Below are 12,082 nucleotides of genomic sequence, written 5' to 3'. Positions count from 1 at the left end.
TACTTCTGAGACAGAGAAGGAGGGAGGGAAGGAGGGAGGGAGAAAGAGAGAGAGAGAGAAAGAGAGCATGCATGAGTGAGCGAGTGTGGGGAGGGGCAGAAAGAGAGGAAGACACAGAATCCAAAGCAGGCTCCAGGTTCTGAGCTGTCTACACAGAGCCTGACATGGGACTTGAACTCATGAACAGCAAGATCATGACCTGAGCTGAAGTCGGAAGTTTAACCAACTGAGCCACCCAGGCACCCTGTAAATGAAGTTTTATTGAACACAATCATTCATCTGTGCGTGGTTTAAGACTGCCTTAGCACCACAATGGCAGAGGTTAAGAACTTGTGACAAAGACCATATGGCCTACAAAGTCAAGATGCCACACCTAATCCAAAAGGCCTAGCTGTTGAAAGGATAAATAAGTTGTATGCAAAGTGCTTAGTCTAGTCCCTTGCTTATAAGGTAACCATACACCTATTAACTTCATCATCATCAAAACTATAGTCTAACTGCATTAACATGTTCTAAAGAACATCTACTGTCTAGAGGTGGTAAACCTCCTTAACATTTTCAATTATTTTTTTCTTAGTATAAACTTATATGGTGTCTGAAAATGCAAAACCAATGAAACACACACACCTCTTGCTAGGTATCTATCTAGCAAGACCATCTAAAGGAACACTTGTTCTGTTATTCCAAAGCAGCAAATTCTTTTGATTTTTTTCTCCTTGCTATTTTTTCTTAAGGAGAGTCCTTAGATATTAACTAATTTTACTAGCTCTTTTCTCCTTCAATTACAACTAAACATATTACAGTAAGAAATGAAGAAATTAAAGAATCTTTGGAACCAAGATGTAATAATAATGAGAAATCTTCTGAAAAAGAAAAAAAAAGTTTCCTCAGGTCTATTGTCATGTGACATGAAGGAGAATGGCTAAATGAGGTGATATGGGGAGTCCCCCTTAACATATGGTACAAAAAAGCCAATTTGTTGTCAGGATAACACAAGGAAAGATTTTTAACCAAATCATTTGGGTAATTATGATTATTTAGAATCACTTTTCCAGCACTTGCTTAAAGGAGTCAGCAGGAAAAATCTAGATAGCACAGGAGTCACCTTTTCAAACATGTTAAGGAGATACAACTTAATTTTCCTGAGTTAGGCACTACATTTTAAACAGAAGTGGTAAAAAGCAATGCCTAAAAATGATTATTTTCTGAAACCAGGTTTATAAATAATCTAGTCTTCATTCAGAAAAGAATTAACATTTATCAAAATCAAGCAAAAAACCAAAAACAAACAAACAAAAAAAACACCCAAACCATACTCTGAGGCAATAAGGAGCCATAAAAAGTTCAAACATAAATTATAACATATTATAACATATTTTTAGAGGAAAAAGACAAAAATTAATTTATCTTATAAATCTTAAATATTTATTTTTAAGAGTATTTAATTGAAAATAATAGTTTTATATCTACATTTAATAAGTCTTAGACAAAGCCGTCAAGATGTTAAGGGTTCTTTCGATGTGCCCTTTTAAAAAATACTAGGTTAAGCAATAAATTCTTATATAACAAGATATTTATTATAATCTGTAAGTTTCCATTAACATGGCTTACCTTACTTACAAAACATGTTTTACTTATTAGTATCCACTTAACTGTTGGTGTGTACTGTGTGTAATTTATATGGTGGTAAAAACTTTATTTTTTAAAAATTTTTTTTAATGTTCTTTATTTATTTTTGAGACAGAGAGAGACAGAGCATGAGCAGCGGAGGGGCAGAGAGAGGGGGAGTCACAGAATCTGAAGCAGGCTCCAGGCTCTGAGCTGTCAGCACAAAGCCTGACATGGGGCTCAAACTCACGGAGTGTGAGATCATGACCGGAGCTGAAGTTGGACGCTCAACCGACTGAGCCACCCAGGCGCCCCAGTGGTGGTAAAAACTTAAAAAAATATATATTCCATGCCTTAGACTTAACATCCTTAGCCTATTTTCTCCATTTGTATCACATGAGAGACACTTCATGGTAACTTTGTGGTATTCCAACAGAAAAATTCTATTACAGTAGGATAATTTAAGTGCTTTCTTAACTGTTAAACAGCTTAAGTCAGTCATGGTAGAATGAACACTTAGAAGAGAAGCCTCTTGGGATTTACATTCATGGTAAGTTAACTTTCTCCTCTCCACAATAGTAAATGGAAGGTGGTTTGTCATACGTAATATGCAGACTGAGACTGATCTTGGAAACCCTTCATTTTCTGAGATGAAGGAGATATCAACAGATAAAGAGATGAATCCAGATATTTATCAAGACTTACTGCTTCACTTAGAGACCTCCTGAAAAAAATCCTTTAAAATAAATTTGACAAAATAATGTCCTTAAGTATTCGAGTCAGTATAAAGCATTATCATGTTATATACAAATACTCACATAAGAAACCCCCAAAGGTGAAAGAAGTATTGTACAAGTATCACAAGGCATATTTTAAAATAAAGATGATCATCTTCACCTTGTTTTTGAATTCTCCATTAAAAGCAAACTGGTTTTCTGGTTTTCCTTCTGGCACCTTATAAAATCTGAGCCAATTAAGCGTAGCTTCCAAGTAACCTGGTTTGTACTTCTTAACATCATCAATATCTGCAAGTGAAGAAACAAAATACTTTGTTAAAAACTGAAATTCATTCCTATTAGTGGTAGAGCACTGGACTGAGGGAGTCCACCTTTGTTGCTAGCTAGCAGCATAATCATCATGTATCAAACCGCCTCTGGACTTGAGGGTTTCTTTCATATGTAAAACACTACTCCTTCATTCTACAAACATTTCTTAAGTACCTCCAGATGCTATGTTAGGTACAGGGTATAAGCAGATGAAGACAACAAAGTTATTTTCCTCAAGGAGCTCAGAGATTCCAATTAAAGGAAACAGACAACAAATAGCAATGAAGCGAGATTAAGTGAGATATACTTAAGGACTGACGTCATTCTGTGAGCAATGGAGAGTTTAGAGTAAGGTAAGTTACATCAGGATCTGTGTTTTAGAAATATTAAGCTAAAGGAATACGGAAGATAAAGAGAGAGCAGTCCCCAGAAGAAAACATACTAAAGTCACATGAGAAGGGTTTCTCACACACACACACACACAAACACACACACACACACACATACACACACACACACACACACACACCCCAAATACTGAGTTTTGTTTTGTTTTTTTTGAGAGAGCGCGAGCAGGGGAGAAGGGCAGAGGGAGGAGAGAATCTTAAATAGGTTCCACACTTAGAGTGGAGCCCAACGTGGGGCTCATTCTCACAAAAGTGAGATCATAACCTGAGCCAAAATAAAGAGGCAGACCCTTAACCAACTGAGCCCCCAGATGCTCCAGTAAGTTTCCCATTATGTGTCAGGCATTGTTCTAAGCAGTGTAATATAACAGTAAACAGAAATAAGCCCCTTCTCTCAGTTTATACAATAGGAAGAAACAGACAACAAATAAAGAATATACAAAGGTAAGTGATGAAAAGTCTGATGAAAAAGTAGAATATGAAAGAAAATGCAAACAGGGCAATTTTAAACAAAGTGATATCTAGATGGTTCAGTTTTTACATTCATTTTCTATAATGATTTTCAGAATTTATTTTTAGTTCTACTGAAAACAGCTTAAAAATTGGAATGATAAGAAAAGATTAACATGGGCCCTGCACAAGGATGTGACACAAATTCGTGAAGCATTCTATATTTAAAAAACAAACAAACAAACAAACAAACTTAACCATCACATTCTGAGCATATTTAGTATATTCATTTAAATATAACTGGAAACAGTACCATATTAATAACAGACTCCTCCCCAAAACAGGTCTCCAAGAAATGTATCCGTTCCAATAAATACCAATTCAAAAAATATGGGAAATAACTAAATGAAAGAAGTCTTTACTCACCACCAGACTGTGACTTACGGGAAACAATATAAAATGACATGGTAGCACTCGAGAAATTAGAAAGGTATAACTAAAAGTAGAAGATGACACCATGCATTCGGATAATTTAAAGATCACTTGGTTTCAGACTAGCTCATCCAACCTTGTGGGAATCCCCAAGCACTAGGCATGATAGGGAAAAGTAAGCATTTTGCAGGCATGAGGTAGACAGGACGCCTGCCTTTTGCCTGTTCTGAAAAGGTTTGGTAAGAGTTACATATGCCTCCAGAAGCCAGATGTTTTGCCTAAGTGACGTAAGTGTGGTAAGGCATGTAAAAATGGCAGAAACCATGGCAAACAAAAGACTGCGTATATTGCCTAAGGCATTCAAATTTAAAATTTTATAATACGTCAATGGGCCACACATCTATCTAGGGTAATTCTGGGACAAACAGCAGAAATATTATAACTAAGGGAACAAATAATCACTTGAAACGGAACACAGGGCACACCTGCTCTATTAATCACAGTAAATACATATTTATTAAGTGGTGTAAGATGTTTAGGATAACGAAGTCTAAAGATTAAGATATTTTTAGTAGTATACATTGTATCCTGAGTCATACAGTTCTCTGTCATGCCCAAAATAGAATACTTGATACTTATTTCACCTAATGCACATTGATTCCTCTTTAAATTCTGACTTTCTACTTATCTAATTAAAAGTGCTTCTTTCTAAAGTGAGCTTTCTATTATCATTTTCCTACATTCTATATTTTTGCAAAATCTCTCCTAAATTAACTACTACTACTGAGTTCTTCCAATGCATTGTCTTCTTAAAGGGAAAGGAAATCTTTTAGTTCACTGAAGGTGAACAACCAGAAATGTAATTTAATCAATGTAATGTCCAAAATAAATCATTTTCTATTACTTAAATTTGATTTATGACTTTATCATTGTACCTTACCAAATCTACCGTTCTCTGTCCCAATGCATAGACTTTTTTGTGTGTTTTTTTTTAAGGTAAATGTTTTTAACTCAGTGACTTTAGAGGAAAAGCTTAAGGAGAAGCCAGTATCTATCTTGGCTTAGGTGGCTTTCTCTTCAGATATTATGAAGCGAACTTGGTAAAGACACCAATAACAAAAACCCCAATAATTTAATAATGCCCAATAAAACTCTGCAGACATAAGCGAAATGTTTCTATTCTCAATTAGAACCTGGAATAAAAGCTGTATTCTCTCTCTCTCTTTCTCTCTCTCTCTCTCTCTCTCTCTCTCTCTCTCACACACACACACACACACACACACACACACACAAATCAAAATAAGCAACATTCAGAAAATCTATCAACAGCAAATACCTCAAGCCAAAAATCTTATATCAATACCAATAGTCAATTCAATTACTCTTCTGAAAATATGAAAAATTACACCTATAATCTAGAAACTGATTTACAGTCTATAAAAAACTCAGTTGTTCTTTATAAAACTAAGAAGAGTAAGTATATTCATATTAAACATAAAGAAACTACAACTAAGAAAATGTACAAGATTTGCCAAAATTTATCCAACACACTCATGGTAGAATTAGTATTATAAATATAAGTCTTCCATGAATTCTTTTCTTCTATACTGTACAGCTATATTGTCACTGGTTTTATTTATATTAAAAGAAAAGGAAGCAAACCCTGAGAAACTTAACAACAGAAAACAAACAGGGTTGTTGGAGGGGAGATGAGTGGGAGATGGGCTAAATGGGTGATGGATATTTTTTTTTAAATTTTTTAACATGTATTCATTTTTGAGAGACAAAGTGCAAACAGAAGAGGGTCGGAGAGAGAGGGAGACACAGAATCTGAAGCAGGCTCCAGGCTGTCAGCACAGAGCCCGATGCGGGGCTCGAACGCACAAACCACGAGATCATGACCTGAGCGGTAGTCGGAAGCCTAACCGACTGAGCCACCCAGGCACCCCTGGGTGATGGATATTAAGGGGGACACTTGTGATGAGTACTTCGTGTTCTATGTAAGTGATGAATCACTAAATTCAATTCCTGAAACCAATTTTACCATATATGTTAACTAGAATCTAAATAAAAATTTGAAATGTATTAAATAAGTAAATGAATGAATGAATGAATGAAAGTGTAGATGTATTTTTTAGTTTTCTTTTTTTTAAATTTTTTTAATGTTTATTTATTTTTGAGAGAGAGACGGCGGGGAGGGGGAGGGAAGGACAGAGAGAGATGGAGACACAGAATTGGAAGCGAGCTCCAGGCTCTGAGCTGTTGCACAGAGCCCTATGCAGGTCTCCAACCCACAAACCGTGAGATCATGACCTGAGCCAAAGTCGGAGGCTCAACTGACTGAGCCACCCAGGTGCCCCTTTAGTTTTCCTTTATTGTGGTAAAATATACATAAGGTAAAACTTGCTGTTTAATGTACAATTCAGTGGCATTAAGTACATCCACAATATTGTATAACCATTACTATTCTCCATTTCCAGATTCCATTTTCATTAGATATATTTTTTTAGAATATATATTAAGAAAAGGAATTCTCTAGTAATGATTTATACCCATTCTTGGAATTAACTTCTTATGGAAGTTTCTACTATAATTATACAATGCATTTTCTTTTAATATTTATTTATTTGAGTGAGAGAGCACATGCACGCAGGTGCACGTGAGTGGGGGAGGGGCAGAGAGCGAGAATCCCTGATAGCGAGAAGCCCTACACCAGGCCTGAAGTCAGGAACCTGAGTTCATGACGTAAGTCAAAACCAAGAAGAGTCAAACACTTAACCAACAGAGCCACCCAGGTGCCCCACAGTGTATTTTCAAGATGAACTAACCCAACAATAAAATCAGAATAATCTAAAAGAGTTCTATTATATAGTCAATCAATTTATTTCAGTTTGTTTTTAACTACAAATCAAGCTCTTTTAAAAAACTGAGATCTACCGTATCAACTCCCTGAATGATTAACAAAGACTTCCCACTTCCGTAAAATATTTTAACTGCTGTCCATAGTGGTCTGTATGTTGAGTCTGGCAGAAAACTCTGGAAAGAAGTCCACACTTTGCTTCTACCAGTTAAGTTTTAGCTTTATCATGCATCAGGTATGTTTATTCCCAAAGCACCTATGCCAACCGTATTGGTGGTTGTAATTATGAGATTTATAAAATATTATATAAGGAAATGATTTTACCAGTATAAAAAATTATTTCTATAAAATTGACTTCAATGTTTTGAAAGAATTCAATAAAACAGTTTGCTAAAAATATCTGCGGTCAAATTAGGCCTGAGTAAAAAAATAGTTAAAGATGAGGAAAAAAAAACATACAAATCTACAATTATGCATGTAGATTGCTCTGAATAGTGAGGAAAGAGGATTTTAGATATGAAAGGTCAGGGACAGCCTCTGATAAAACTTTAGTAAATTGTTATTTTTTTAATGTTTGTTTACTTATTTTTAGAGAGAGAGAGAGAGAACACAAGCAGGGACAGAGGTAGAGAGAAAGGGAGAGAAAATCCCAACCAGGCTCCATGCTCATTGTGGAGCCCAATGCAGGGCTCAATCTCACAACTGTGAGATCATGACCTGAGCGCAAATCAAGAGAAGGATGCTTAACCGACTGAGCCACCCAGGCACCCCAAGTTTTAGTAAATTCTGGGATGAAGTGTGGGAGCAACTCATTCAAATATCTAGAAGAGGAGAAGTCCTGGGAAGAAGATAGGAAATGTCAATATTCTGAGGTATGATTGTGCTTAAAATGGTTAAGGAAGACAGTAAGAAAGCCCTGTGTTTAGAGCAGAGTGAAGAAAGAATGTTAGGAGATGAGATTAGAGAAGCAAGCAGCCACAGGCCAGTCACAAGGGACTCTAAGGGCCATCCTTTTACTTTGAGATAAGAAGCCATTAGAGGGTTCTGGGCCAAACAGTACAGATTAGGAAGATTGCTCCTTCTGCTGTGTAGGGAAAAGATCATAAAGGAAGAAGTGGAGTCAGGAAATCCAGTCTCTGTAGATGAAATACAATGAGGGCCGAGATAAATGGTAGCTGTATGGAGGTAGTGACAAATGGTCAATTTTGGATATTTTTAGAAAGCAGAACTAAAAGGAATTACCAAAGAAAAAAAGTTAAAAACAAAACCCAGTAAAGATCAGACCTATATAAAATTTAAAGTATCAAAGAATGAAAAAGGAATAGCTGGCAACATTAAGTAACAATTTAAATTATAGTACAATCAATTAAGCAGTCACCTAAATATTTATCACTGTAGTTTTTTTTTTAAGTTTCATAAAAAGATGTCAAATGGCCGACAAACAGTGTACAGCCATTATTTACTTTATAACAAAGTGGTTTCCAAACTTGAAAATTTAATTAGAAAAGATTAAATGGAGTTTACTTAAGAGAATTTTTATGTTAAAACTGGAGATTTAAAATTTATAAACAATCATAGTTCTATACAAATTCACTAGAAAATTTATAATTTATTTATTAAATATTAGCTTTAAGGAAAAACAGAGAATAATGATAAAATATAATGACAAATTTTAAAGTTCAATTTGGCTTCTCCAAATCTAGTACTCTCCAGTTTAATTTAGTTTTCCTTGACTAATTTTGATTTAGGAATTTACAAAAGCAAAGAAATTAATCTAAAAATATCTTAGTCAAAGCCTATCATTCCATCTCTGTAAACATTAGAGGATCATAATAACACTTTACATTTTTTAAAAGCAATCTTTGTGACTTCGCTTTTCCTTCATCGGAGACAGTGGTATACCTTCCATGTAATTAGGTTTCTTCTCCATATAAACCAATTCATTTGTTTTTAAAACCTAAAAGAATGTCACAAATTGTGATCTATTAAGCAAAAAAGAAAAAGAAAGTGGTTTGTGAATTAAAGTTTCTCCTGTTCTTTTTTAATTAAAGATACACTCTTACAGCAGGGGGAGACTCTAGTCACTTCTATTTTACCCAGACTTCAGAAATAAATGATATAAAAGAGGCAAAAACTCAAACTGGTAAGGTTCATTTTATACATACCGCCCATCAAGAATGAAAAAGAAATACCTAAGGTATGAGATCTTTTTAATCTAGAGATACATTAAAGCACTAATGGGCCTAAAACATGATTGTGAATTAAAAACAAACAAAACATCAAGAAATTTTAAACATGAGAAAATTATGACAACACACTTGGTAAGCAAATACAATAAATCTACAGATTAACAATAAAACATTTTAAATAACTCTCTTGCCTTCCAAGAAACAACCATACCCAGTCCCTTCAACTTTTTGTATAATTAAAAATAGAATATTGAAAAAAAAAAAGAAAAATATACTCTTTTGTTATTTATTTAACAAAAAACTTTTTGGTCCAAAAGAAAATAAAAACTCTAAGAATATTCAGAGAACAATGAAAATAAGAACACTCAAAATTTATAAGAAGAAATTAGGTAAATTAGGAAAAACATCCCATTTGGAATCAGCACTAAGTTCAAATTCCAGTTTTGGAATTCATATACTGCATCACCTTGGGAAAGGACATTATTTTGTATATTTTCTTCCATAAAATGTAGAAAATCTAAGCTGTTGTAAGGATTAAATAAAGCAATATATTAAAAATCATTTAATAAAAATAAGGGATCATTCTTAAGAAATATTAATTGTCATCCCTCCAATCCCCTAAAACCTTTTCCATGGAATGTAGACAAAGTTATATTCACAGGCAAACCTAGGGCCTTACATGCTTTCATCTCTCAAAAATAAATAAATAAACATGAATTAATAATTTAGAAAATTACTGAACATTCTTACATTAATACTGACAGTTATTTTATGTTTAATGTGTATGACTCTACTGAGAAATCAATGCAGCCAGGCACAGATATACACAATATAAATATGCACTAAAAATAACATGAAAGGGATGTGGATATACATGCACACACATACACATGCATACTTAATCCTAACAGTTTTCTATAAACACATCTATTCTTACGGTAAAGATGGGGCCTCAAATGCATTTGTAATTAATTTCTTATGACAAATGCATTTACCTTTCTTTCTAGTTCTCATAAAGTGTTTTCATTTCTATTGTGTTTAAATTAAACTTAAATAACCACTTTTTAAAAACATTTCGGGGGCGCCTGGGTGGCGCAGTTGGTTAAGCGTCCGGCTTCAGCCAGGTCACGATCTCGCGGTCGGCAAGTTCGAGCCCCGCGTCAGGCTCTGGGCTGATGGCTCAGAGCCTGGAGCCTGTTTCCGATTCTGTGTCTCCCTCTCTCTCTGCCCCTCCCCCATTCATGCTCTGTCTCTCTCTGTCCCAAAAATAAATAAACGTTGAAAAAAAAAATTAAAAAAAAAAACAAACATTTCGAACAGAAAGGAAGCAAATACATAAATAAAATTCCTTTATTTCTGAAATGAGACTCACTCAATTCAAGTATATTAACCAAATTATCAGTAATTAAAAACAATGCCCAACTTTATGAAGCATTTCTCTTCACAGAGAACAGAAACCTCTGTCAAAGATAAGCACTGATTTCGTGTTTCAACATACAGGTTAACCAACACCAAGATAAAGAACATAAAAAGAGAAAACCAAAAATACTCAAAAACAAGATAAGCACCCTGTAGACTCAATATGGGACAAAAATGCCTGTTAGGCAAAAGCAAGATGGCCATATGATTTATTGCACATACTAGAATATTTCTGAGACTCCTAATCAAGAGGAAAAACAGCCAACAGAAATCAATCCTGAGACAACCCATGCAAATGAGGATTTTAAAGCAGTTGTTACAAATATGTTCAAGGACTTTTAAAAAATATGGTTATGATTCATGAACATGTGGAAATCTCAGTTAAGGAAGAAAAAAAAGCCTACAAAACTATCAGAAAAAAAGAACCAAATGAGGAAGTAAATGAAAAGTCAGATGGGTTTAAGAGCAGCATTTGGATATGGCAAAAAAAAAAAAAAAATCACAGAAGTAGAAAATAAAACAACAGAAATTATCCTGTCTGAAGAACAGTAAGGAATAAAGACTGAAAAGACATAAAGAGAGCTTCAGTGAACTGTGGGACAATAAAAAGTGTTTAAAAATATGTATTAGGAGTCTCAGAATGAAGGTGAGAGAGAATGGGATGAAAAAAATAATGGCAAATAATTACGCAAATGTGTAAAAACATGAACGTACAGGTCTACAAAGTTCAGTATATTCTAAGCAGGATAAATATAAAAGAAAGGATACTACTTAGTATATCAGAGAAAAATTGCTGAAAATCAAAAATGAGAAAATCTTTAAAAGAGTCTCAGAAAAACAACATATACCCTGGGTAACAACACATTAACTACTGACTTCTCTTCAGAAACAGTGGAGACCAAAAGAAAATGGAACATCTTTGTAAAGATCCCTTCAACTCAAAATTCTATATCCAGTGAAACTACACTTCCAAAAAACAGGTCAGAAAAGACAATATCGGATCAATGAAATGGAGAGAATTCATCACCAGCAGAACTACACTACAAAAAATGCTGAAGTCGGGGAGCCTGGGTGGCTTAGCTGGTTGAGAGCCCGACTCTTGATTTTGGCTCAGGTCATGATCCCAGGGTTGTGGGACTGAGCCCCGCGTTGGGGGTCAGCACAGAGCCTCCTTAAAATTCTCTCCCTCTGTCTCTCTCTCTAAAAATTTTTAAAAAATAATAAGCTATAAAAAAATGCTAAAGCATTCAAGTTGAAGGTAAAGGACACCAAATGGCAACTACAGATCTTCTGTTTCTGTTTTCTGTAATAAAATCTATGGGTATGGACAAGGCAAATATGTGGGTAAATGTAAATGAATACGTGTGTGTGCGCGCACGCCTCTCCTGATTTCTTTAAAAAAAATTTTTTTTAATGTTTTTATTTATTTTTGACAGAGAGAGAGAGAGAGAGAGAGAGAGAGAGAGAAAGAGAGCATGAGCGGGGGAGGAGCAGAGAGAGAGGGAAACACAGAATCCCAAGCAGGCTCCAGGCTCTGAGCTGTGAGCACAGAGCCCCACGTGGGACTCGAACTCATGGACTGTGAGATCATGACCTGAGCTGAAGTCGGATGCTTAACCAACTGAGCCACCCAGGTGCCCCACTTCTAGTAATTTCTTTAGAAGACATTTT

At 34.9% G+C, this 12,082-nt stretch overlaps 1 protein-coding gene and 1 non-coding gene across 3 annotated transcripts in view; one reads left to right on the top strand and one right to left on the bottom strand.

Moving 5' to 3' along the window:
* Positions 1-12,082, bottom strand: part of PPA2 (inorganic pyrophosphatase 2) — a 92,382-nt gene that overhangs the window by 26,923 nt on the left and 53,377 nt on the right. For both annotated transcript variants that reach the window (XM_043571260.1, XM_043571267.1), the window contains one exon: positions 2,506-2,633. In XM_043571260.1, coding sequence (XP_043427195.1) covers positions 2,506-2,633 — 128 coding nt within the window. The remainder of the gene's footprint in view (positions 1-2,505; positions 2,634-12,082) is intronic.
* LOC122479247 lies at positions 3,636-3,739 on the top strand. Its single transcript, XR_006296308.1, has one exon. It is a non-coding gene; the product is annotated as a U6 spliceosomal RNA (small nuclear RNA).

This window comes from Prionailurus bengalensis, chromosome B1 (assembly GCF_016509475.1).
Source record: "Prionailurus bengalensis isolate Pbe53 chromosome B1, Fcat_Pben_1.1_paternal_pri, whole genome shotgun sequence".
In the NCBI taxonomy this organism is placed as follows: domain Eukaryota; kingdom Metazoa; phylum Chordata; class Mammalia; order Carnivora; family Felidae; genus Prionailurus; species Prionailurus bengalensis.
The sequence above is the reverse complement of the archived record's forward strand: the minus strand, read 5'-3'. Positions and strand labels throughout refer to the sequence as shown.